Genomic DNA, 27,983 nt, shown 5'->3' with positions numbered 1-27,983 from the left:
TGACTAGTTAGGACTAAAACGACTGTGGAACTGGACACTAGGACAGTTAAACTACCCTTGAGCACCGAAATGCTCTCGTTACCTCACCCACGGGCTGCGGGTGCATAGGTGCCAAAGTGTGTCGGGTTCTCGCGTTGAAGTCAATGGAGCCTGAAAGAAAAGATGCTGCAGGCGACCAGGAGGAAGATGTCCGGTGCAATCCAAGGGTGGATCGGTGAAGAAGAGGACCTGAAAGCAGAGGGGACAGTGTTCAAAGTCACTAGCCAGTGACCGGTGTGGAACCGGGAAGGAACCAGATGCTGTTGTCGCGAACAGGTGAAGAGTGGACGCTTGACTCTGCAGCCACGTGGACCAGGAGGTGTCTTCGACGACCAGGATGGAGGCACGAGCTGTCCCACGCAGACTCTCGCTGTCGGCGGTGTCGGATCCGGAATTGGAGTCAACAGGCCTTGGCAAAGGCAACCCACGCGGTGAAGGGAAAAGACGTCTGGTGCGGACTAGGAGAGTCCGGGGTGCTCCTCTTTTGAAAGGGAGCAAGGGCCAGTCTGGAGCAACCAGACCAGCGGTGTAGATTTCGTGGATCGTCGTCTAGGAGGTCACTAGCCAGCCAGGGGATTAAAAGCGTTTTCCCGTAGTCCACCCGGAAGTGTCCGAAATCAACTACTTTGTAACTTTTACGTTCCCATTGATTCTCTATGGTAACTCGCATGTGTGTTTAGACACTGCATATGCATCCTGTGGGTCTCCTACGTCCATTCCTTTGGTTGATCAGCGTAGCCCCAGCGATTTCCTAGGCCCCAGGCCTACTCACCTTTCCTGAAGTGGCTCTTATACCACTTCTTTAGTATATGGTTCGTGAGGCCCCTAGGGCAGAATTGTATTTGTGCAACTTATAGTATGCTTATTGAGTAACTTGTGCTGTATCTCGAACTCTGACCTCATAAAGAGTGCAACGGGGTTGTGTTAGTAATAAATACATATATATTTGATATATACCTTGTGTGGTGTCCTTTCATTTGGTATTCAAGGGATTGAAATTGGTAAAACAATTGGCTTCACATGCTCTCTGAAGTATTACCCTAAGAATGCTTTGTCCATGCTACCACTAGGATAGCTGGTCTATAAGGTTGACTTTCCAAGCATCACCATAAGGGCTGTTTGGACTGGTGCAAGGTGCTCACTAGAATAGTGAACACCATATACCAGGCCAACTTCTCACACTTGCGACCCCCAGCAACCTGAGACCCTTACGGGTGAGTTGCGCTTAACAAACACCTGATTGATTGGATTCCCTTTCCGATGGAGCGGTAGGGAAGGCGCTCTTGGAAGTGGAAGCTTGGACTACCAAGCTCTCTGGGGTGGGATGTTGGGAGAGGATAGTGAGAGCCTCGGCCGCCCTACGCAATACCACTACGTATGATGCTCCCTCCTCCAAAACCACGGTAGGAGGATGTAGAAGAGTAGGGTCTGTAATCCTATGGTCACCCCAGATTTTTGCTTTTTGCTTCACTGGTTTACGACTTTCCCTGGCTGTGGGCCTGCTAATCAGACCCACAGCCTAGCTGTTCTCTCTCTAAATTGACACACATATACTTTAGGTGCATTTACCAATTGGTATTGGGACACCTTATCAGCCCCTGTACAGTGTACCTTAGGTACCCAGTGCATAGGTGTACCCAAGGCCTACCAGGGGCTGAAGCAAGTATTATGCCACCCCTGGCTGGCCATCTAAATCTGACACAACTGGCTGCATGACACCTGGGGCAAGGTGGTGTAATCACCCTTTGCTGTAGATATAGTATACCTATATCTAACCCTAAAATGGACACATATATTCCTATCAGTCACTCCTATGGAAGGCCTTATCAATCCTGAAGGCAGAGTGCTTGGAATTATGTGAGATGGTGCTCTGGCATGAGCTGAGCCCGTTTACAGCTTGCGAAACCAAGTCCTAATAGCTGTTCCATGATAACGCTATACCATATACTCTTAAGTGCATTATCAACCTCGCGGTTAAATGCTAACTCTGGTATAACATTATCAAAACATGTCGAGTAAGGTGTCATACGATTTGGAATACTACCCCCTCGCCAATTCTGGCGACGGGGGTAGCATTCCACCCTTTTAGAGGGACACGACATGTATATAACTGTGAACCCCGGTTTAAGTTAACTCGAGCCTCAGCATCACAAAATGGATGCTGCCACCACGGACACAAGTCTGACCTCCTGCTGCTGGGAGTCCTTCCAGCGATGATGGCCTGGACAAAAGGTTTCCTGACTTGGGAGGAACTAGCACCACCCCAGACAGGATTTTGTGTATTGAGGTAGGTAGGCCTGAAAGGAACGAGACATGCCTGGGGCACACAAGGTGCCCTGTGCGTACACCGGTTCAAACCAGTTGCTGGGGCATCCCTGCCCCAGCTCTGGCGGGAAACCGGACAAAGGATAGGGGGTGTAACCACCCCCCTTCCTGGTCCCACCCAGGGGAGGGACCTAGTCAGTAGTGCAGCCCCCTTTAGGAGAATAAAGGTAGGAGCTGGTCCCATTCCAAATTAGATTATCCTGAACTATTCAACAAGAAGAAACTCTGGCCTTCGACGTTCTGCTCCACAGAAAACTGAAGAATCTCCCTTGTGGGCAAGGAGTGTCCACCCTGCAACTGCAGGCACCATCAAGCGTCCAGCGGCTTCACTTTGTCGTCTTCCCTCGAGGATCCAGACTTCAGAGCCCGACGAGACCCGGATTCCCAGACCTCTCCGACCTCAACTCACATCTGCAGCAAAGCTGAGACCCGTGGGTGCGACGAGACACGTGGGACCGGCCATCTTGAAAGAACCTGCACTTCGCTTCCAGCACGACTCCCGAGGTAAACTCGACCAAGTGCTTTGGGGACTGAGAAGCCCCAACCCCGAGCAGCCCCTGCACCGAAGATCAGCCCTCCAGCATCCACGAGATCTGCGTGGGGCCCTTCTGCTTGTTTGCTGCTAGACGCATTGTCTGGTCACTTGCCGGCTGGCTAGTGGCCTCCTAGACGACGAACCTTTGAATCTTTGCTGCTGGTCTGGTTGCTCCAGACTGGCCCTTGCTCCCTTCCAAAAGAGGGGCACCCCGGACTCTCCTAGTCCGCACCAGATGCCTTTTCCCTTCACCGCGTGAGTTGCCTTTGCCAAGGCCTGTTGAGTCCAATCCCGGATCCGACACCGCCGACAGCGAGAGCCTGCGTGGGACAGCTCGTGCCTCCATCCTGGTCGTCGAAGACACCTCCTGGTCCACGTGGCTGCAGAGTCAAGCGTCCACTCTTCACCTGATCGCGACGACGACATCTGGTTCCTTCCTGGTTCCACTCCAGTCACTGGCTAGTGACTGTGAACAGTGTCCTCTCTGCTTTCAGGTCTTCTTCTTCAACAATCCACCCTTGGATTGCACCGGACATCTTCCTCCTTGTCGCCTGCAGCATCTTTTCTTTCAGGCTCCATTGACTTCAACGCGAGAACCCGACACACTTTGACACCTATGCACCCGCGGCCCGTGGGTGAGGTAACAAGAGCATTTCGGTGCTCAAGGGTAGTTTAACTGTCCTAGTGTCCAGTTCCACAGTCGTTTTAGTCCTAACTAGTCAGGATTGTTCGTACTCACCTTTAACTTGAACTGTACTGTCCATAGACGTTGTTACGCATCTCGCGTGTGAGTTCACACTCTGCACACGCGTCCCGTGGGCCTCCTATTACTTACCTGAAGTTAGTGTAGCGTGGTCCCATCGATCCTACAGCCTCTGGACAGCTCCATTCCTTTTATCGACTCTCACATTCCACTTACTTAGTATATGGTTTGTTGTGCCCCTAGGGCACTATTGTAATTTTGTGCAACTTGTCGTATTTTTCGTAAGAGATTGTCATGTGCTTAGCCCTCTGACCTCATAAAGAGTTCAGAGGTGTTGTTATTAATACATATACTGTTTATTTTCATAACAACCTGTGTGGTGTCCTTTCATCTGGTATTCAAGGGGTTATATTGTGGTAAAACAGCTGGCTTCACATGCCAAAAGAGTTTATCCTAAGACTGCTTTGTCCATGCTACCATTAGGATAGCTGGTCTATAAGGTTGACTTACAACCAATCACCATAAGGGTTGTTTGGACTGATACAAGGTGATCACTAGAACAAGTGAGCATCATATATCAGGCCAACTTCTCACAGACGCATCGATGGTCAGTCCATGGGAGTTCGGTGATGTGGCTGAAGGTGATGGAGTTTCCTGTTGTGAAGAGGGGATTGAGGGTGTGTCCTGCTGAGTGCGTGGGTTTGGTCACGATCTGCCAGAGTCCAATGTTATGGATGTGGTGCTGGGGTCCAGTTGGTTGTAGAGGTGGAAGTTGAGGTCTCCTAGTAGGGTGTAGTTAGTGGATGCAATGGCATGCGGGAGATTATCTCCGTGATGGAGTTGGCGAAAAGTCCGCAGGATCCAGGGGTCGGTAGATGAGGGTTCCTCGGAGGGTGGAGGTAGGGCTGGCTAGTATCTTGAAGTGAAGGTGTTCCATCAGGTCTGTGGGCTCGTCGGGGAGTTTGATCAAGTGGAGGGTGGATTTGTAGACAATGGCGGTACCTCCTCCCGGGTGGGTGGGGCGGTCCTTCCTGGAAGTCTTGTATCCTTGGGGAATGGCAATGGCGATGTCCTGTCCCGAGGTGGTGTTGGTTCAGGTTTCAGTAAAGAATGCTACGTCCGGGGTGGTGCTGTCGAGGAGGTCCCAGATTTCGGTGGTGTTTGTGGAGGGATCGGGCATTGAGGATGCATTGCAGGGTCTTCGGTTCGGTGGTGTTCTTGCGAGCGGATTGTGCTGGGTCTATGGTCTTGGCGGTGCTACAGGTGTGCCGGCACCGGTGACAGCTGAAGGGTCCGTGGGTGTCGCTGGTGATGCTAGCTTGCAGTTGTTCTTGCGACCTGGGTTGAGAGCGTGGAGTGCCGCTAGGTTTTATCGTTGGCGGTGCAGAGATCCAGGGTTCCTGCCGCTGGTCGCAGTCAGTTCGCGGACAAACTTGCTTTTGGTGTGCCGGCGCGGCCGTGCAGCAGCCGTCATTAAGTAGAGGTCGGGGAGGGCTGGACAGCTGGGAGGCGGGAGCGGGGAGGGGAGCTGGATTTGGCCGGTCTTACTGGTCGTGCTGGGGGGAGGGGGCAGCAGCGGCGGGGAAAAATGGGCTGAAAAATGCAAAAGGCAAAAAGAGAGAAAAGTGCAAACAAGGCAGCAAAAGTGCAAGAAAGAGTGGAGGAAAGACACAGATGACACAAACGGAGAGTGAAAGGAGGAGATTGAGATGAGGGTGAAAAACAAGTGAAAACAGAGGAAATACACAGAATCAGAGTGAAGGGGCAGCTGCAAATGAGGGGAAAACGACCGAAAATGGAGGAAATACCCAGAAGGAGAGTGATGGGGAAGATAGAAGTGAGGGGAAAAAATGAGTGAAAAAGGAGAGAAAAAGCGGAGCGAGAGAATGGACACATAGGTCCACTGGATGAACAGGGATGAGGCGTAGGTGAAACCTGCGGCTGGAGAAGGGCCTCAAACACCAACACTCGAGAGTGCAGGGGCTCATGGGAAGGCCTCACTTAACGGTGGAGCTGCGAGGGAGGGAGAGCAATTTCTTTTTTTTATATATTTATTTTTATTAAACAATGAAATTACAGCACAGTCATCAAATACAGGCAGGCTACTTCAGTATCTCAGCTATAACGTACAGCGTTCAGAATACATTTTCAGTATTAGATAAATCAGATCAGGGGTATCAACAGCGTCCATATCTAATTGGCGACCAGCTGGGAGACAAATATCACCTCTATAGCGGTTCCATGGTCCCCATACTTTAACCCACTTCCCGAGGCATCCCCTTGCGATGAAGACTGATTTTTCTCTGTACATACACCAGTCCAGATACTCCTTCCAGTTCTTCAATTGTGGCGGTTGACAGGCCCCCCACTTTTGTGCGGTATTACGTTTGGCTACCATATATGCCAAGCTTGCCTATTGCGTGGTATATGTATCTGAAAGAGACACGTTAGTGATAGATTCCTTACCTTAAAATATCCCCAGGCGTCAGACTGGATCCGGAAATTTTTTGCGTAGCAGTACCTTTGCGCGTCGGTAGGCGTCGTCTGCGGCTCCGCATCCGTCGTCGGCGCCGTGATGACGTCGTCGGAGTACTTAGACGCCACCTCCGCGTGCAGACGTTAGTTCTTCTTTTTTCCGCGCCAGCAGCGCAGATCCGGAAAAAGTGGTACCTTAGTCTTTTTTGACTAAACTTTTTGATCTCTTTTGATCATTCTTTTTCGAAGTCTTCGACTCCGAACGGTGCCGGTAGGGATGCCAGATTTTAAGCCCTGTGAGGATTGCGACCGACTGATGTCGGTCACCGACCCTCACCATCGGTGTCTCCACTGTCTCGGCGTCGACCACGACGACAAGACCTGTTCCGACTGCCGGGCCCTGACTTCGAAGGCTAGGCGGGAGCGGTCCCGCAAGCGGCTCGAACTCCGGCAGTCGGCCCCGTGCCAAGAACGGTCCCGGTCCGGACGGAGGTCGAGGGACCGGTCGCGGGAGAGGAGCCATCGGAGCTCCAGGAGTCGACATCACTCCTCAGGGTCGAAGTCGTCAGGTAAGCACAAGAAGTCGAAGAGACGTCATCGCTCTTCCGACTCCCCGCGACGCGGCCGGGGTTTCTGGTGGCACCGCCCACGCGGCTCAGTCGGAGTCGCAGGCGTCGCGTCCGGCCCCATACCCTCCGGTCCCTGGGCCGCGCGCGATGCCGGAGGAGTTCGAGCGGTTCCTCATGGCCATGAGGTCCCTCACTCGTCCGATGGGCTCCGCGGCGCCTTTGGGCCCAGCGGACTCGTCTGGGGGTCCTAGCGGGTCGGGGGCTTTGGCCCCGACGCCGTCGGGTACTTCGGCCCCGGTGGCGCCTTCGGGCCCGTTGCCGCAAGCCCCCACTGGATCCGGATCCGGGTCGTCGCCGGTGGACTTAACAACCTCCCCGGCGCCGGTCCCTCAGGTGAAACCCCCGGCACCGTTCTTCGGGCGGCACCATCCCCGATGCCTCCCTCGACCCGGTTCCAGGGTCGGAACGGCGCCGCTGGGCGCCGCTTTCGACGCCGTTCGGAGAGTTCACTTTCCATGAACCGGCCCCATCATTTGCTAACCCTGAGTACCAAGAGATGGGTGATGAGGAGTATTGGGAGGGGTCTGAGGACCCTCTAACACGTGAATGTCAGTCCCAGGAGGACTGGACAGGTGGACTTGGGGATGCCAGTGGTCTGGACACTTCCCCGGACACTGGCTTTGTCTCACCTCCTACCGTGGCTACGGAGGAGGGGGCAACCTACAGTGTGGTGTTGACGAGGGCGGCCAAGGCCTTGGGCCTTAAACTCCCCGTCGCGGCCATGAGGACTAACCTCCTCACTGAGGTCCTTAAGCTGCAGTCATGCTCGGCCGAGCCTCTGCTGCCGTTTATTGAGGCCTTAACCGACGTTCTTTTCGGCACTTGGTCCAGGCCCGCTACAGGTTCGCCTGTAGATAGGAACGTGGCCAGACGCCCCCGCCCGGCCCCGGGCGACCCTTGTTTCCTGTCCACCCACCCCACCCCTGAGAGCCTGGTGATCCAGGCCTCCAATTCCCAGACCGCATTCCCGTCGGATCTGCCTGACAGGGAATCCAAGAGGTATGAGCAATACGGCAAAAAGGTATTCTCCTCCCTGAGTCTGGGACTGCGGTCTTCCAACAACGCATGCCTCTTGAGCCGCTACACCCACTCTCTGTGGGATACGGTCGCGGACGTGCTGCCAGAATGCCCGTTGGAGGTACGGGCTAAACTCGGCCAAGCCCTTGTGGAAGCCCGAGATGCGGCACGTTATTCTATCCGGTGTGGACTGGATACCACCGACTCTCTGGGCAGAGCGATGGCAACGACGGTGGCGATTCGTCGCCACTCCTGGTTGAGATCCGCCAACTTCTCTGCAGATGTCCAGAACACACTCATGGACATGCCGTTTGATGGCCGTCGCCTTTTTGGCGACAAGGCAGACCATGTGCTTGAGCGCTTTAAGGACTCCAGGGCTACGGCCAAGTCCTTGGGCCTCTCGGCCCCGCGCCAGCAATCGGCTGCCTTTCACTCCTTTCGTGGCCACGGAAGGGGTGTACCCACACGTGCTGCCAGCCACGCTCCGCAAGGTGATACCCACCGCGGTGGCGGCCGTGGAAACCGCCGTGGCGGCAGTCGGGGACAACGGCGAGGTCAGTCCACACCTTCCCCCGCAGCATCCGCCTCAAAACCCTCCTAGTCCGTGCTCTCAGGCCCATGTGACGCCAGTGGGGGGCAGGGTTCGCCATCACCTCCACCACTGGCGCACTGTCACATCGGACAGGTGGGTGCTGCAAATCGTCCGAAGGGGCTACTCCCTCCCCTTCGAGGCGACCCCTCAAGCCATGCCACCGCAATACCACCGCGTATCGGGGGATCATTTGCGACTTCTGCAGGAGGAAGTTACGGCCCTCTTGGCCAAGGGGGCCATCGAGCGCGTTCCTGGGCCAGAAGTAGGGTGTGGTTGCTACTCCCACTACTTTCTGGTACCCAAGAAGGGCAAAGGGGGCCAATGCCCTATCTTGGATCTACGGAACGTCAACGGCTTCCTCCGGAAGGAGAAGTTAAAGATGCTGACACTGGCTCAGGTTCTGGCTGCCCTGGTCCCAGGAGACTGGATGGTAGCGTTGGACTTGCAGGACGCTTACTTTCATATCCCCGTCCTGCCTGCCCACCGGCGCTACCTGCGGTTCATGGTGGCCCACGAGCACTTTCAATTTACCGTGCTCCCCTTCGGCCTTACCAGCGCCCCACGAGTGTTCACAAAGGTGATGGTGGTGGTCGCAGGTCATCTGCGCAGGTTAGGGGTTTCAGTCTTCCCCTACCTCGACGACTGGCTGTTAAAGGCGGGCTCGCCCCAGACAGTCGTCAGCCACCTCCAGACTACGGCAGACCTCCTGCACCAGCTGGGGTTTTCCATCAATGTGCCGAAGTCACACCTGTGCCCCTCTCAGAAGCTCCTCTTCATCGGAGCGGTTCTCGACTCGGCGCAGTTTCGGGTTTATCCACCCGAACAGCGGATCCGGGATATTCAGGCTCGGATTCCACTCTTTCAGCCTTTCTCCCGGGTCTCGGTCAGGTTGACGCTGCGGCTTCTGGGGCTGATGGCCTCCTGCATCCTTCTGGTGCATCACGCCCGGTGGCGGATGCGGGCTCTGCAGTGGGACCTGAAGTTTCAGTGGTCCCAGCATCAGGAAAACCTGTCCGACCATATCCTGATCTCGGAGGGCACTGTGAGACAGCTGCAGTGGTGGATCACGGACCGCGATTGGGTCAGCGGCAGATCCCTCTCCCTTCCCCAACCGGAGCACGTGGTTGTGACGGACGCGTCCCTCCAGGGCTGGGGAGGCCACATGGGAGAGGCGGAGATCAGAGGCCTCTGGTCTCCGGCTGACTCCCGGCTCCATATCAACCTTTTGGAGCTGAGGGCGATTCGTCTATCACTGAAGGCATTCCTCCCCTCTGTCAGGGGGAGTGTAGTGCAGATGTTCATGGACAACACTACCGCCATGTGGTACTGCAACAAACAGGGCGGGGTGGGGTCGTGGACCATATGCCAGGAGGCTCTGCGCCTCTGGCAGTGGCTGGAACTTCAGGGCGTGACCCTGGTGGTTCAACAACTGGCAGGTTCTCTGAACGCCAGGGCGGACGAACTCAGCCGCCGGTGCATGATGCATCACAAATGGCGTCTGAACTCGGACGTGGCGCAAGGTCTCTTTCTGCAGTGGGGAGAGCCTTGGTTAAATCTATTCTCCACGAAAGAGAACAGGCAATGTCATCAGTTCTGCGCGTTGGAATTTCCAAGGCGGCACTCGCTCGGAGACGCTTTTCGTTGCGAGTGGAGTTGCGGTCTGTTGTACGCCTTTCCGCCTATACCACTTCTGCCCAGATTGCTGAAGAAGATCAAACGCGACCAGGCCCAAGTCATCCTTGTGGCTCCGGACTGGGCGAGAATCTACTGGTATCCCGAGCTACTCAGTATGTCAGTCGATCCCCCCGGTTCGTCTGCCTCTTCAGGAGGACCTTCTGTCGCAGCAGCAGGGGACGGTCCTCCACCTGAAACTGTCCAGTCTCCACCTCTATGATTGGAGATTGAGCGGCGACAGTTGAGGCCATTTGACTTGCCTCATGAAGTCTGTAATGTCATTCTGGCAGCCAGGCGTCCCTCCACAAAGTCGGTATACGCCTGCAGGTGGAACAGATTTGTGGCATGGTGCACAGCAAAGGCTGTCAATCCTCTCAATGCCCCTCTTTCTGAGGTTCTCCTCTTCCTTCTTTCTCTTTCCCAGCAAGTCCCCCATTGTCAACAGATTCTTAAAGAGCATCACTCATATGTTCCCTCCTGTTCCTTTCGTGATGCCCCAGTGGGACTTGAACCTGGTTTTAACTTACTTGATGTGCGCTCCCTTTGAGCCGCTTCATAGCTGTCCTCTAAGTCTTCTTACAATTAATACTGCTTTCCTGGTTGCCATCACCTCTGCCAGGAGAGTGAGTGAGCTCCAAGCTCTTTCCTCTAACCCTCCCTTCCTTTCTGTCCATCCGGACAAGGTTGTGTTGCGTACAAAACCCTCTTTCCTACCCAAGGTAGTCACAGCCTTCCACATCGGGCAGTCCATCACCTTGCCCACCTCCGCATCCCTCAAAAGAGGAAGAGAGGCTCCACCGTCTGGACCCAAAACATGCGCTCTCTAACTATCTGGATCGCAAACGCCAGTTCCGGGTGGATGACCAACTCTTTGTTGGTTACGTGGGCGCTAAGAAAGGACGGGCGGTGCACAAGCGGACCATCTCTCGGTGGATCGTGTTGTGCATTCAAGCGTGTTACTCCTTGGCTAAGAAGGAACCTCCTGTCGGGCTCCGGGCCCACTCCACTCGGGCCACGGCTACTACTACTGCCCTGGGCCGGGGAGTCCCCTTGCAGGACATTTGTCAGGCAGCTACGTGGGCCTCGCTGCACACGTTCGCGAGGCACTACTGCCTGGACAGCCAAGTCCGGAGGGATGGCTTCTTTGGCCGTTCTGTCCTCCAGGACTTTCTGGTGTGATATTGGTTCGCAGACCCACCACCGGGGTTGGTATTGCTGGGGTATCTATTCTAAGGTTAGGAATCTATCACTAACGTGTCTCTTTCAGATGCACAAGTTACTACTTGTGTAACGATATATCTGTAAGAGACATTAGTTAGTGTTAGATTCCTTACCGCCCCACCCATCCTCCCCGTTCTGCGAACCGTTATCTTAAAGAGACACGTTAGTATTAGATTCCTTACCTTAGAATATCCCCAGGCGTCAGACTGGATCTGGAAATTTTTGCGTAGCAGTACCCTTGCGCGTCGGTAGGCGTCGTCTGCGGCCCCGCGTCCGTCGTCGGCGTCGTGGGCGCCGTGATGACGTCGTCGGAGTACTTAGACACCGCCTCCGCGTGCTGACGTCAGTTCTTCTTTTTTCCGCGCCAGCAAGCGCAGATCTGGAAAAAGCAGTAACCCTAGTCTTTTTTGACTAACCCTTTTTGATAATTTTTGATCCTTTTTTCGAGTCTTTGACTCCAACGGTGCCGTAGGGATGCCCGGGTTTAAGCACTGCGATGATTGCGACCGCCTGATGTCGGTCACGGATCCTCACCGCGTGTGTTTATCTTGTCTCGGCGTCGACCACGACGAGAAGGCCTGCTCCGACTGCCGGGCCCTCTCTTCGAAGGCCAGACGGGAGCGGTCCCGCAGGCGGCTCGAACTCCGGCAGTCGGCCCCGCGCCGAGAGAGGTCTCGATCCCATGGGAGGTCGAGGGACAGGTCGCGGGCTCGGAGCCACCACAGTTCCGAGGGTAGGCCGCACTCCTCCGGGTCGAAGTCGTCGTCAGGTAAGGGGCACAAGAAGTCCAAGCGGCATCATCGCTCTTCGGACTCCCCCCGACGCTCGCGCGATGCGGCCGGGGGTTCGGGTGACACCACCCACGCGGCTCCGCTTGAGTCGCGGGCGCCGCGTCCAGCCCCATACCCTACGGTCCCTGTGCTCAACGCGACGCCGGAGGAGATCGAGCGCTTCCTCATGGCCATGAGGAAACTCTTTCCTCCGACGGGCTCCGCGGCGCCTTCGGGCCCAGCGGACCCGTCTGGGACCCCTAGCGGGTCGGGGGGTTCTGCTCCGACGCCGTCGGGTGCTTCAGCCCTGACGCCGCCGACGCCTTTGGGCCCGGTGCCGCAGGTTCCCGTTATCCCGACGCCGCCGGCGCCTTCGGGCCCGGCACCGAGGGGTTCAGTTGTTCCAGCACAGCCGGCGCCTTCGGGCCCGACGCCGCTGGACCTCCTTCGGGATCTGGTTCGTCGCCAGTGGACCTTACGACCTCCCCGGCGTCGGACCCTCAGATGTCGCGTCCCCGGTTCCACCTTCGTTCCTGTTCCGGCGCCGGGACGGCCCCGATGGGCGCCGCTCCAGACGTCGTTTGGGGAGCTTCACTTCTATGAACAGGCCCCATTAGCTGAGAACCCTGAGTTTCAAGAGATGGGTGATGAAGAGGACTGGGAGGGGTCTGAGGACCCTCTGACCAGGGAGTGTCAGTCTCATGAGGACTGGACAGGAGACCTTGGGGAGGCCAGTGGCCTGGACACCTCTCCAGACACTGGTTTTGTCTCCCCTCCTTCCGTGGCTTCGGAGGAGGGGGCAACATATAGTGTGGTGCTGATGAGGGCTGCCAAGGCCTTGGGCCTTGAGCTCCCCGTCGCGGCCGTGAGGACTAACCTCCTCACTGAGGTCCTTAAACCGCAGTCAAGCTCGGCCAAGCCTCTGCTGCCCTTTAATGAGGCCTTGACAGACGTTCTTCTGGGCACTTGGTCCAAGCCCGCTACGAGTTCGCCCGTAGATAGGAACATGGTCAGATGCCACCGCCCAGCCCCGGGCGACCCATGTTTCCTGTCCTCCCACCCTACCCCCGAGAGCCTGGTCATCCAGGCCTCCAATTCCCAGACCGCATTCCCGTCGGCCCCGCCGGACAGGGAATCCAAGAGGTATGACCAGTATGGGAAGAAGATCTTCTCATCCCTTAGTCTAGGCCTGCGGTCTTCCAACACCGTCTGCCTCTTGGGACGTTACACCCACTCTGTGTGGGATAAGGTCGCGGAAGTGCTGCCAGAGTGGCCGTTGGAGGTACGGGCCAAACTCGGCCAAGCCCTTGTGGAGGGCCGGGATGCAGCCAAGTATTCCATCTGGTGTGGGCTGGATACCACCGACTCGCTAGGTAGAGTGATGGCAACGACGGTGGCGGTCAGACGCCACGCCTGGCTGAGGTCCGCCAGCTTCTCTGCGGATGTCCAGAGCATGCTCATGGACATGCCGTTCGATGGCCGTCACCTCTTTGGCGACAAGGCAGACCATGCGCTTGAGCGCTTTAAGGACTCCAGGGCTACGGCCAAGTCCTTGGGCCTCTCGGGCCAGTGCCAGCAATCGGCTGCCTTTCACTCCTTTCGTGGCCACGGAAGGGGTGCGCCCACACGCGCCGCCAGCCACGCACCGCAGGGCAATACCCAACGCGGTGGCGGCCGTGGGAACCGCCGTCCGGGCGGTCGGGGGCAGCGGCGAGGTCAGTCCACACCTTCCCCCGCAGCATCCGCCTCTAAACCCTCCTAGTCTGTGCTTTCAGGCCCATGTGACGCCAGTGGGGGGCAGGCTTCGCCATCACCACCTCCACTGGCGCACTGTCACATCGGACAGGTGGGTGCTGCAAATCGTCCGAAGGGGCTACTCCCTCCCCTTCGAGGCGACTCCTCCAGCCATGCCACCGCAGAACCACCGTGTGTCGGGGGATCATTTGCGACTTCTGCAGGAGGAAGTTACGGCCCTCTTGGCCAAGGGGGCCATCAAGCGCGTTCCTGGGCCAGAGGTAGGGTGTGGTTGCTACTCCCACTACTTTCTGGTACCCAAGAAGGGCAAAGGGGGGCTACGCCCTATCTTGGACCTAAGGAACGTCAACGGCTTCCTCCGGAAGGAGACGTTAAAGATGCGGACACTGGCTCAGGTTCTGGCTGCCCTGGTCCCAGGAGACTGGATGGTAGCGTTGGACTTGCAGGACGCTTACTTTCATATCCCCGTCCTGCCTGCCCACCGGCGCTACCTGCGGTTCATGGTGGGCCACGAGCACTTTCAATTTACCGTGCTCCCCTTCGGCCTTACCAGCGCCCCACGGGTGTTCACAAAGGTGATGGCAGTGGTCGCAGCTCATCTGCGCAGGTTAGGGGTTTCAGTCTTCCCCTACCTCGACGACTGGCTGTTGAAGGCGGGCTCGCCCCAGACAGTGGTCAGCCACCTCCAGACGACGGCGGACCTCCTGCACCAGCTGGGGTTCTCCATCAATGTGCCGAAGTCACACCTGTGCCCCTCTCAGAAGCTCCTCTTCATCGGAGCGGTTCTGGACTCGGCGCGGTTTCTGGTTTATCCGCCCGAACAGCGGGTCCGGGATATTCAGGCTCTGATTCCCATCTTTCAGCCGTTATCCCGGGTTTCGGTCAGGTTGACGCTGCGGCTTCTGGGGCTGATGGCCTCCTGCATCCTACTGGTGCATCACGGCAGATGGCGGATGCGGGCTCTGCAGTGGGACCTGAAGTTTCAGTGGGCCCAGCATCAGGGCAACCTATCCGACCACGTCCTGATCTCGGAGGGCACTGCGAGACAGCTGCAGTGGTGGCTTACGGACCGCGATTGGGTCAGCGGCAGATCCCTCTCCCTTCCCCAACCGGAGCACGTAGTTGTGACGGACACGTCCCTCCAGGGCTGGGGAGGCCACTTGGGAGAGGCGGAGATCAGAGGCCTCTGGTCTCCGGCGGAGACCCGGCTCCACATCAACCTGTTGGAGCTCCGGGCGATTCATCTGGCACTGAAGGCATTCCTCCCCTCTGTCCGGGGGAGTGTAGTGCAGGTATTCACGGACAACACCACCGCCATGTGGTACTGCAACAAACAAGGCGGGGTGGGGTCGTGGATCCTTTGTCAAGAGGCTCTTCGCCTTTGGCAATGGCTGGAACGCCAGGGCGTGACCCTGGTGGCTCAACACCTGGCAGGTTCTCTGAACGCCAGGGCGGACGAGCTCAGTCGTCGGTGCATGATGGATCACAAATGGCGTCTGAACTCGGACGTGGCGCAAGGCCTCTTTCAGCGATGGGGAGAGCCTTGGTTAGATCTATTTGCCACAGAAGAGAACGCGCAATGTCATCAGTTCTGTGCGTTGGAATTTCCAAGGCGGCACTCGCTCGGAGACGCTTTTCGTCGCGAGTGGAGTTGCGGTCTGTTGTACGCCTTTCCGCCTATACCACTTCTGCCCAGAGTGCTGAAGAAGATCAAGCGCGACCGGGCCCAAGTCATCCTTGTGGCTCCGGACTGGGCACGAAGGTACTGGTATCCAGAGCTACTCAGTCTGTCAGTCGATCCCCCGGTTCGTCTGCCTCTTCAGGAGGACCTTCTGTCGCAGCAGCAGGGGACGGTCCTCCACCCGAACCTGTCCAGTCTCCACCTCCATGCTTGGAGATTGAGCGGCGACAGTTGAGGCCATTTGACTTGCCTCCTGAAGTTTGTAACATCATTCTGGCAGCCAGGCGTCTCTCCACAAAGTCAGTATACTCCTGCATGTGGAACAGATTTGTGGCATGGTGCACAGCAAAGGCTGTGGATCCCCTCAATGCCCCTCTTTCTGAAGTCCTTCTCTTCCTTCTTTCTCTTGCCCAGCAGGGCTCTGCTCTGGGCACTATCAAGGGCTACCTTTCTGCCCTTTCAGCCTTTCTCAGGCTGCCTGATCAATCTTCTTTGTTCAAGTCCCCTATTGTTAATAGGTTTCTTAAGGGCCTCACACACACGTTTCCTCCTGTTCCGTTTGTGATGCCTCAGTGGGACTTGAACCTGGTTCTTACATTTCTGATGTGCGCTCCCTTTGAGCCACTTCACAACTGTCCTCTTCGCCTTCTGACTTTGAAGACTGCTTTCCTGGTTGCCATCACCTCTGCCAGGAGAGTGAGTGAGCTCCAGGCCCTTTCTTGTACTCCGCCTTTCCTTTCTGTCCATCCGGACAAAGTGGTGCTGCGTACCAAACCTTCTTTCCTGCCCAAGGTTGTCACGGCCTTCCACATCGGGCAGTCTATCACCTTGCCAACTTTCTTCCCGCCACCGCATCCCTCTAAAGAGGAAGAGCGGCTCCACCGTCTGGACCCAAAACGTGCGCTCTCATTCTACTTGGATCGCACACGCCAGTTCCGGGTGGATGACCAACTCTTTGTTGGTTACGTGGGCGCGACGAAGGGGAAAGCGGTGCACAAGAGGACCTTCTCCCGGTGGATCATCCTGTGTATCCAGGCATGCTACTCCTTGGCTAGGAAGGAGCCTCCTGCTGGATTGCGGGCTCATTCTACCCGAGCCACGGCGACTACCACTGCCTTGGGCAGGGGAGTGCCCTTACAAGACATCTGTCAGGCAGCTACGTGGGCATCGCTGCACACGTTCGCAAGACACTACTGCCTGGACAGCCAAGTCCGGAGGGATGGCTTCTTTGGCCGTTCCGTCCTCCGGGACTTTCTGGTGTGATTTTGGTTCGCAGACCCACCACCGGGGTTGGTATTGCTGGGGTATCTATTCTAAGGTAAGGAATCTAATACTAACGTGTCTCTTTCAGATGCACAAGTTACTACTTGTGTAACGATATATCTGTAAGAGACATTAGTTAGTATTAGATTCCTTACCGACCCACCCATCCTCCCTGTTCTGCGAACCAATATATAGGGTTAGGGTTGTCCCCTTTCAGGGCCCTAGTTTCAATGGCACCAGTGTTGGTTTTTAACATGGCTCTGAGTTTCTGGCGCGGAAAAGCTGTGTCTAAGAACTGACGTCAGCACGCGGAGGCGGCGTCTAAGTACTCCGACGACGTCATCACGGCGCCCACGACGCCGACGACGGACGCGGAGCTGCAGACGACGCCTACAGACGCGCAAGGGTACTGCTACGCAAAAATTTCCGGATCCAGTCTGACGCCTGGGGATATACTAAGGTAAGGAATCTAATACTAACTAATGTCTCTTACAGATATATCATTACACAAGTAGTAACTTGTGCATCTAGGGTTAAGGTCGTCCTCTTTCAGGGCCCTAGTTTCAATGACACCAGTGTTGGTTTTTAACATGGCTCTGCGTTTCTGGCACGGAAAAGCTGTGTCTAAGAACTGACGTCAGCACGTGGAAGCGGCATCTAAGTACTCTGACGACGTCATCACGGCGCCCACGACGACAGACACGGAGCCGCAGACGACGCCTACCGACGCGCAAGGGTACTGCTACGCAAAAAAAATCTGGATCCAGTCTGACGCCTGGGGATATTCTAAGGTAAGGAATCTATCACTAACTAATGTCTCTTACAGATATATCGTTACACAAAGAGTAACTTGTGCTTTAAGGGTAAGGGCAGAGACACTGACATCTGGTAGCAAGTCTCAGTGCATTATAAGAGTTGAAAACCTGCAGCACCAGTACAAAAACTTTGTGATGACCATGCAAAAAGAAGGAAGACCCCTGTCGACCGCATTTCATCTACATTATCCTTGATCTTTAGCATCCTTCATGCCTTGCATTGTAATGAGAAAAAGTGTCTGAAATGCCTTGATATTGTTTCACCTTTTAAGATAACTGATTCTGATGACCTTTCTGGGCCCCCAGACTGACTCGCTACTGGAGATGGTCCCCTAAAGTGACTCCAAGTGACAGCATTACAACTAGCGTAACTTTTAAGTAAAAAGGTTTCTGTGTCAAATTGGTTGAATTTGCCAGTGCTTGTTTGTGGTTGAGTAAAATCTTTGACTTGCTATAGCTTGTAAAATCTATATCTGATAGAGGCTACTAGCCGCAGATTCTTTAACGTAGAATTATCCCCAGGCGTGAGACTGGATCCGGAATTTGTTTGCCACCGCATCTCTGCGCTCCAGGTGGCGGTACTGCGTGACTCCGCCCTGACGTCCGTGGACGTGATGTCAGCGAGGTCACAAGTCCCACCCGGCGCGCTGACATCAGTTTCCTTCTTTTACGCGTGCAACGCGGAGCTGGCGTGAGTTTCTTGACCTGTTTTCAGGCCGCTGTTAACGCCTTTGCGTTGGGAACAATGAGCAATGCCTTCGGGTTTCAAGACGTGTGCTTCTTGTACACGTCAGATGTCGGCGAAGGACCCTCACCCTATTTTTTTGTGGTGTCTGGGTGAGCACCATGATTCTACGGACTGCGACGCTTGTCAGCATCTCAAGCCGAAGTCCTAGCGGGATGAAATTGCTTTCGGCTGCTTGTCCAGATCGGTCTCGTCTCAGCGTCCGTCCGTCCCCTACCTCGGAAGGGTCCAGGAGCCGCCTATTCCGGCTGCAGCATCGTCCTTCACCGAGGCCCTGCGGGCGTCGCTCGCCTGCCGGTAAGTCAGGCAGTTTGTCACCGATGCCTTGTCCTTGTTCTGCAGCGGGCGCGGGTTCCTCTCGGGACGTGCGCCCTCGTCTGTCGCCACCCTATCCGCTGTTTCCTGGCCTTGGGGCGACAAGTGCACAAATGCAGGCCTACGCTACGGCTCTGCAGGCTTCTTTGGGCCCCCTCCTCTTCCTAAGACATCCGCGGATCCCTCGCCATGCGCTGGGCCTTCCACGCACTCGCCGGTGGCTTCGCCCTCGGCGCCGATGATTTTGGCTTCAGGCCTTGGAGGGTTGGTGTCGTCGAGATGCGGCGCTACTGGCTTCCCCTCTAAGACCCACGGCACCCCTGCCTCGCTGCAAAAGCCAGCGGGGTTCCCTGTGGTATTGCCGGAGGTCTCGGGGACTCACGGCTCGTCCCCGAGTCCTCATCAGTCCTCTGGGCAGGCGGCTGTCTTACCGGAGGCTGAACCGACGCCTTTTCGGCGCCAACGGCTTTCCTCCCTGGCCCTGGCGGTGCCGCAGGTGGAGGCCGGGATCTGGGACGCCTCCCCGAGCCTCTCTCGGTCCTCAGCGCAGGCAGCTACCTCATCGGAGGTTGAGCCGGCACTGTTTCGGTGTCGTTCAGTGGCCGCTTCGGCACCGACCCCGCCCCTTTCTCCTGTGAGTCACGTGGTGGTGGAGGCCGACTCGGCACCCGTGGTGGACACCTCAGCACCGATTGAAGACGCACCAGTGCCCATGGCGGACTCCCCGATGCCCCCCACCAAACCCCCATTCCTCCCCCGGGTGGTCGACTCTTCTCCAGATGTTCCTTCCTCTCCGGAGGATTGTCGTCTCCTTGTCTCCTCTTCACTGGAGACTTGACGCCACGTTGTTGCCTTTTCCCCGGCGACTTCCAGGACAAGTACTACGCCGTCTCCGCGTCCACTGCCCCCGACCCGCTCATCCGCACCTTGCAGTTGATTTCCCTGCAGGCTTCTCCACCTTCTCCGGAGACCCCTCAGCCTCTCACTCGACCAAGGATCTTCCATCTTACAGGGGCTGGCCGTTTCTTCCTCCAGCAGGGCATGGGAGGGTGGCTTAGTTTGCAGCTTTCGCCCACGGAAGAGTTGCTCTCTTCCCCCACTAAACCCTACAGAGGCGAGTGTGGCCTTTGCCCGTGCCGTTTCCACGGCCACCGGCATTTTGCAAATGGGCAACCTGGTCGCTCCACTCCCAACAGACCACTTGTTGGAGGTTCTCCACCAAAGCTCTGGTGGAGGGAAGCCGCTTCTTCCATTTGAAACTTTGCTCCACAACTCTCTTCTGGGGGCGTCCTGCTGCGGGGGATCCGATGCCTCAGCTGCTTCTGCACCTCCACCGCCCTGCCCCGCACGATCCAGTCTGTCTTTTTTCCCACCCATCTGCCCAGGGCCCTTTCCTGCAGACTGCCTTTCCCTCCTTGCCTTTGGTGTTGCTCCCTCTGTCACGGGAGGCCCAGTGGTTGGACTCTGGGGGGCGTAAAATTTTCACTTCCACTAGTGCTGCTCTGCGCTCACTCAACACACTTTGTGTGTTGGCCAGGGCTATATCTGGCCTATGGGATTCCGCAGAGTCCCTGCTGTCTTGCCCCCCCCCTACCCACAAAGGTGTCCGCGCGGATCTGCGGCACCATGTGCTGGATTGTCGGTAGTTAGCTGCAAGTTTTTCTCCGTTCGGCTTAGGATGTCTCGGATTCTCTCGCCTGCGCTTTGGCGAGTTCTGTGGCCCTCCGCTGCCATGCTTGGTTGCGGGATAGCGTCTTTCCGGAGAATATTCGGGAGCGTCTTGTTGACCTGCCTTTTGATGGGATTCTTTTATTTAACACCCACGCGGACTCCGCTATTCAACGACTTCTTGCCTTGCTCCGTCCACCTCCTCCCCCTCCATAAGCTTCGACCTGTCGGTCCTCGGATGCCTTATGGAAGGTGTTTATCCCACCTTTCTCTCTGGGCCTAGTGTTTCAGTTGGCTCGTCTGTGTGCGGTGTGAGGCTTAGAATGCCTTCAGGATCCTTCAGTTGGCCCCTCTGTACTTTTGGCTGCTGGTACAGCCCTTCAGTTTTTGTGGTGTGTTTTTTGCCTGTTAGTGAAGCCGTATAGGTCCTCAGGTTGGACCATCGGTGTACTTTTTGGATGATTGATAACCGCCTCGGTGATACCCACAGGTCTTTTATGTTCTTGACCTCTGCTGTGGGTTTCCCGAAGAGGTGTTCCCCTGTTGCGTTTTGGGACGTATCATACCCTAGGTGGGTACTTGGTGGCTATTGTATAGCTCTGTCCTGTGCTGTGCGGGTGTGGATACCTTCTTGGGTTCCTAGGGTTTCCTGGCGTCACTGTATACCGCTGGTGCGGTCCCTGTGTTTTTCTTCCGCCTTAGCGCAGCTTGCGCTGCTCAGGATCTGTCCTGCTCAGTATTCAAGGGTGTTTTTATCCTTTTTCTACAGGGCTTGCCTGTCGTACATTTTGCCCTTTTGTTCCTGCGGGATATCTGCTTCTGTGCGCTTTGCCTTACCTCTTCAGCCTGTGGATCGCCAGACCGACTTTTGTCATGCCGTCTACGCGTTGTCGTGGTGTTTCCACCCTATTATCCGATGTTTTGGCCTGGCCCCCTGCCTTGTGTTTCAGTTAAGCTAGAATATTTCTGTTGTTCTCCTGTGTTCTGGTTGACGACATTTGGTCTGTACTTCATATTTCCGTTTCCCGCGGGTCGCTGTCCTGGGCACACTACTTCGTAGTATTTGTCTGCTGCACACGTCTGGTTGTTATGGTCCACCTCTGTGGGCCTCGCCATGTACCCGTGTGCTCCTGTCCCTTTCTCTGCTGGAGCTTTGCACGACTGTGTCTTCCTTCTCAATTATGCGCTTTGCGGCAGTTCCTGCCTTGTCCCCAGCCTAGGGGCTGATGCCTGTTCAGCGAGCTCCTTCGCTGGGGGTGTTCTCCTGAGGCGGGCGGTGCCATTTGCCCCTTGGGTAGGCTTGTGGTATCCTGGCTTTCCCTTCTCCATGTTCTTGCTTACTTCTGCTTGGTGGGGACTGGGCCGTCCTTCCTGTCCCAATGACACATCCCCTGTGTTCTTCCAAGCGGTTGAGTTTTCTCTTGCAGACCCTCCTCCCCTCTGGGTATGGCTAGGGTATCTATTCTACGTTAAGGAATCTGCAGCTAGGAGTCTCTATCAGATGTACAAATCACTTACCTTTGGTAATGATCTAGGTAGAGACGATTCTAGCCGCTGATTCCTTCACGACCCGCCCTTCCTCCCCGTTCTGCGAGCTCCTTCAGCTTGGTCTTCTGCACTCACCTGCCTCAGGTGGTTTTGTCTTCTGTGAGTGCCCTATTTCACTTCCTCCCTGGGGAATGCTTTGTTCCGTTTGTTTGTTCCACCCCTTCCTTTCTGGCATTGGACGATGGGTTCATATGTATTTCTGCATCCCTACACTCTGGTTATCCCAGTGTGGGGCCTACTCATAATCTAATCCCTTTTTCATTACTTGGGGTTTCTGACTCCTCTGTAGTCCTCTGAGTTGGGGTCTCTTGGCTGTGCCTCAGCCCTTAGTTCTTTACAGGGGATGCAACCCTCCTTGATTGTGTTGTCTTGGGTTAATTTGCCGTTACTCCCCTGTTCCGGACTTGTTGCCCTTCACTGTTATAGATGGTGGTTGCAGACTTTCTGTCGTCTGCTCTGACATTTTTCACTTTCTTTTCTGCCTCCAGGGAGGATATTGCCTTCGGCTTTCAGGGTTGCTTCTCAGAGCGATGCTCTTCACTTTCCCTTCCATGACTTTCAGTAACACAGTGCTTGCCACTTTCCCAAATGATGCTGTTCCACACCATTCGCTTCTCTCCTTTCTGTTTACCTGACTTTTTCGCACACTGTTCCTATATTCTCACAGTTTTGTTTGTGATGGCTTCGTGTTGTAACGTGGAAAAGTTCTCCGAAGAAAACGGACGTCAACGTGCCGGGGTGGGACTTATGTGACATCGCTGACGTCACGTCCACGGACAATGTCAGGGCGGAGTCAGGCTCTGCCGCCCCCCGACGTGCAGAGATGCTGTGGCAATTTGTTTTCCGGATCCAGTCTCCCACCTGGGGATATTTCTACGTTAAGGACTCTGCGGCTAGAATCGTCTCTACCAGATACATCGTTACCGAAGGTAAGTAACTTGTACATCTCCGGAACACTTCAATGGATCTTATTTGTTGTGGTGTCTAAAAATACATACAAATACAGTTTAGTTTTATAAAATGGTGTTGGATTTCTTGAGTGTCTAGTCTGTTACTTCCTCAATTGTTCTGCTGCTATTTAAATGCTTTACACTTGCTCCTTTGTGCTCAGAGCCACATCTACCCTGGGTTGAACTGAAGGTTTGACAAACAAAACCTTATGGTACCCCATTTGCTCCCAGGAGGGGGGTGAGGGGGGGTGTAGGAGAGTGGGGTCTACAATCCCATGGCCACCCCAGATTTTTGCTTTTTGCTTCACTGATTTACGACTTTCCCTGGCTGTGGGCCTGCTAATCAGACCCACAGCCTAGCTGTTCTCTCTCTAAATTACAACCATGTACCTAGGCTTTCCTGTTTTCAGTTTCTATTTTTGGTATATTCTGGTGGGGTTTTTTCAGTGTTTTCAATATCTTGAAAAACGGTTGTTATCAGTGGTTACACATTTTCACGCCACTAAAAACAACCGAAAAAGTGTATTTCTGGTGTTTATGGAACGTTTTGCTTTTATTATTGCTTGCTTTCTGCACTGAACGAACATGGTATATAGACAGTGTACCTATAGTGTATATAAGGTCCAAATATATTTTTGCAAATTAATCCTATTGTAGTACACCATACAATACTTCTTCAGTGAGTCGTTGGGTCATGTGCACTCGCTCTTTCCTTCCCATGTAAACATCTGTGAAAAGGCCGTCTCAGAATTCATAGTCCCTTGGGCTGAGAACCATCAGCTAAGGGACACAGTTGGGATGACTCTTTCTTTGATGCCACATAAAGCACAAAATGATAAATATTTGTGTTTTAGTTCCTGTGCATAAGAAAACAGTGCACCAGAATGGACTAAAAAGTCAATAGCATCCCTCATTAACTCTGAAGATTGTAAAGATGCTTTCAGCATACCATCTAACAAGTGGCAAGGATCTCCTACAGGGAATCACTTCAGCTCGGGTATCAATTTTGACAGGTTATCACACAACTTTTTTATATACGTAGCTGAATCACTGCAAATACAAACAATATCACTCCAATCTTTGTTGAACTTGGAAAGAACCTTTTTTGCAGAGCATGACACTGCTTTCCATGTTTTCGAAAAGTCTAGTGTCATGTTTTCACCACTATCCCAGATGCTTGGTGATTTATATACTTGTCACTATACCTTGCATTGACTGTTTAAAACCTGAGGTGTTGGCAATTCACCTACTATCAATACTGACCCAACAGAAACTATGTTCTGATATATTAAGGGTTTAAACCCATTCTCTGTGGGTAAATTTGATGACACATATTAGGAAAGATGTTTATGAAACTAGCCATTTTACCTATCGCTGAAAGAATCAAATGCAGCCAAAATATCAAATATGAGTTTGATATTTCCTGAATCTCTATAGTTTATAAAATACTTAAACTAGACATAAAACATGAAACTAAACCCTGCATCTTTAGACCAAAGGCCACAAAACTGAAAAAAGTAAAAGGAAGAAGAAACAATATTTTAGTGGCATCCCTAAAGAACAAAACTCAAGCAGAGTCAGTCTTTCTTACTGCTAGCTTGTATAACAAAGTTACATTGTATTGACCCCTTCAGGAAGAAAAAAATGTCTTTCTCTTTTTCCTTTCTTTGAATGGCATTTAGTTTGTGATTGTCGAGGTGTTTTTTCAGTGTTTATATGTTTTCACCGGTGAGGGCTATTTTTCTTTCAGTGGGGTTTTATCAGTTATTATAGGTTTAAACCTAAAACCCCACAGCCTACATGTACCTTAGGTGCATCTTACCAATTGGTACTGGGCCACCTTATCAGTCCCTGTACAGCATACCTTAGGTATCCAGGGCATAGGTGTACCCAGGGCCTACCAGGGGCTGAAGCATGTATTATGCCACCCCTGGCTGGCCACCCAAACAGACACAACTGGCTGCACGACAGCTGGGGCAAGGTGGTGTAAACACCCTTTGCTTTAGATATAGTATTCCTGTATCTAACCCTAAAATGGACACATATATTCCTATCAGTCACTCCTATGGCAGGCCTTATCAATCCTGAAGGCAGAGTGCTTGGAGTTATGTGAGATGGTGCTCTGGCATGAGCTGAGCCCGTTTGCAGCTTGCGGAACCAAGTCCAAATAGCTGTTCCATGATAACGCTATACCATATACTCTTAAGTGCATTATAATCCTCGCGGTTAAATGCTAACTTTGGTATAGCTTTATCAAAACATGTCGAGTAAGGTGTCATACGAATTGGAATACTAACCCCTCGCCAATTCTGGCGACGGGGTTAGCATTCCACCCTTCTAGAGGGACACGACATGTATGTAACTGTGAACCCCGGTTAAAGTCAGACATAGCCTCAGCTCCACAAAATGGATGCTGCCACCGAGACACAAGTCTGCCCTCCTGCTGCTGGGAGTCCTTCCAGCAACGGAGGCCTGGACAAAGGGTTTCCTGTCAGGGGCGGTGCTAGCACCATCCCAGACAGGATTTTGTGTATCCCAGGTAGGCAGGGCTGAAAGGAAGGTGACTGCAAGTGGCACCCCGGTGCTCACTGTGCATATGCCGGCTCAAACCAGTTCCTGGGGTACACCAGCCCCTGAGCTGGGGGAAGACCGGACAAAGGAGAGGGGTGTAACCACCCCCCTCTTGGTCCCACCCCTAGGGCAGGACCTAGTCGCGTGCCAGCCCCTTTTCTTAGTATAAAGGTAGGAGCAGGCCCCCTTCCCAAATTAGATAATTCTGAATCTTGAAACTACTTTCCACGAAAGGAACTCTTGACTCTTCTGAAGACTCTCCCTTGTGGCTAAGGAGTAGCCACCCTGCACCAGCAGGCACCATCGAAGCTCTTGCGGTTTGCTGAAGTCCATCCTCCGGATCAAGACTGCCCAGCTCGACGAGACCCGGTTTTCCCTCCATCTCTGACCTCTACCTACATCATCCAGCCCAGCTGAGATTCGTGGGTGTGACGAGACCCGTGGGACCGGCCATCTTCAAGACCTGCACGACGCTTCTCCAGCTCAACCCCCGAGAGACCCTCGAGTAAGTGCACTAGGGTTTGAGAAGCCCTAACCCTGGGCAGCTCCAGCACCGAAGTCCAGCCCCCCAGCCTCCACGAGATCTGCATGGGGCCCTTTTGCTCTTTGCTGCTCACCGCGTTGTCCGGCTACTTGCCTGCTGGCTTGTGGCCCTCCTGACGACGAACCACGACACTTCCATCGCTGGTCTGGTTGCTCCAGACTGGCCCTTGCACCCCTCCAACAGAGGAGCACCCTGGACCCTCCTGGTCCACTCCAGACGCCATCTTGAGTCCACCGCGTGGGCTTGACTTTGCCAAGGCTTGTTGCTCCAATCCTGGTTTCAGCAGCGCCGACAGCAGACACCTTCGTGGGACAGCTCGCCCCTCCATCCTGGTCGCCGACAACGCCTCCTGGTCCGAGAGACTGCAGAGCCCAGCGTCGCCCACTCACCTGGTATAGGTGACTTCATCCGGTGCCATCCTGGTGCCCATCTGATCACTGGCTAGTGATCAAGAACTGAGTCCCCTCTGCTTTCAGGTCATCTTCAACTCCGATCCAGGCTTGGATCCCATCGAACTTCATCACTGGTCGCCTGCCAGCAACTTCTTCTTTCAGGCTCCATAGACTGTAACGAGGATTCCCGACGTCTTTTGAACCCTATGCAGCTGCAGCCCCTGGGCTAGGTAACTCGAGCATTTCGGTGCTCCAACATAGGTTCACTATCTAAGTGTCCAGATCCTTTTTCGTTTTCAGCCTAACTATTCGGATTCGTCCGATAACACTAACTTTACGAGATCTGGCATCCATAGACTTTGTCCCGCATCCCGCGTGAGAGTGCACACTCTGCACCCGATCTCCCTAGGCCTCCTGCTCCTAACCTTAGGGTTCAGTAGTGTAGTCCTAGCGATCCTGAAGCCTCTGGATCCTGTTACTTACCTGCTAATATTTCGCATTCCACTTTTGTAGTATATGGTTTTTCGGGCCCCTCGGGCATTTGTGTAATTTGTGCAACTTAAAATATTTTCGTAAGAGTTTTGTATTGTGCTTAGCTCCCTGACTCATAAAGAGTTCAGGGTAGACTTGTTATAAATAAATATCCTTTATTTTCATAACAACTTGTGTGGTGTCCTTTCACTTGGTGTTCAAGGGGTATATGTGATGGTAAAACAGCTGGCTTAACACGCCCTCTAGAGTTTAGCCTGAAGACTGCTCGTGTCGATGCTACTAGGATAGCTGGTCTGAAAGGTTGACTTACAACCAATCATCAATAAGGGTTGTTTGATATGTTACACAGTGATCACTAGAATAGTGAGCACTATATATCAGGCCAACTTCTCACAGGGGGTCTCCAGGCTCTCTCATTTTTAAAAGGAAAATCCTTCTTACCTTGGTATTTTTTTTTTTTAACATTTTGAAAATGTGCCATACTTCACCGCCGTGTTGATTGAGCTTCACGCACACTTTCAATGTGCTGACAGGGACCTGCCTGGCGGCGGTTTCCATCAATTCAAGATACGTCTCCTGCAGTGATGGACATCTCTAAATGGTTACTAAAGTCTAAATTAGCTCCAAAATGTGCTTAATATTTTTCATAGGTAGAAAATATAAGGATGCTGTGTTAATATCACTTTATTAATTTATATACTGTATGATTGCAATGCAATGAGCTAGATAAATGCAAATGATGTTCAGTGGGTCATGCCTTTTTACTGAGTATTATGGTGCACCCATTGACTTAAACTGTATTGTTTTTCCTGGTTTTAAAAATGTTAGGTGCTCAGTCGGATAGTGAGATCTTCTCCTACCATAGCAGCAATGTGAGCACGGAACGTGGTTACACCTCGGACTCTGAAGTTTACACAGATCACAACAAACCATCCAAGGTGCACCGTTCAGTGACTGACATGGACATTATGAGCAGCGGTTGGTTGGTGGTGAGAACAGTACAGTAAATGTATTTATACATGTTGCAGCTGACTTTGTTATTATATTTTGATGAATGAAAGATGAAAGAAAGACTTAAGTTAATGATGGTTATCTGCTCACTGGTCCTCAACATATACAGCTCTCAATCAATGTTGCAAGCAGTCATAGACCTTGAAATGTCCTTTAATTTGCATTAATATTATGGTATGTGCGTAATCTGAGAAAACGCCTTTTCCATCACAACGTTTGATACCTTTTTGGCCAATATTTTTAAATTAATTAG

General features: G+C 53.7%; 1 protein-coding gene across 4 annotated transcripts in view; it reads left to right on the top strand.

The window, feature by feature from the left end:
• GBF1 (golgi brefeldin A resistant guanine nucleotide exchange factor 1) overlaps positions 1-27,983 on the top strand; it is a 2,365,494-nt gene that overhangs the window by 1,754,859 nt on the left and 582,652 nt on the right. For 2 of the 4 annotated variants that reach the window (XM_078643218.1, XM_078643217.1), the window contains exon 31: positions 27,548-27,708. In XM_078643218.1, coding sequence (XP_078499344.1) covers positions 27,548-27,708 — 161 coding nt within the window. The remainder of the gene's footprint in view (positions 1-27,547; positions 27,709-27,983) is intronic. The other 2 variants (XM_078643220.1, XM_078643219.1) reach the window with 1 other exon arrangement.

This window comes from Lissotriton helveticus, chromosome 5_1 (assembly GCF_964261635.1).
Source record: "Lissotriton helveticus chromosome 5_1, aLisHel1.1, whole genome shotgun sequence".
Taxonomy (NCBI): domain Eukaryota; kingdom Metazoa; phylum Chordata; class Amphibia; order Caudata; family Salamandridae; genus Lissotriton; species Lissotriton helveticus.
Note: the sequence above shows the minus strand (reverse complement) of the source record. Positions and strands in the feature narration are given on the sequence as shown.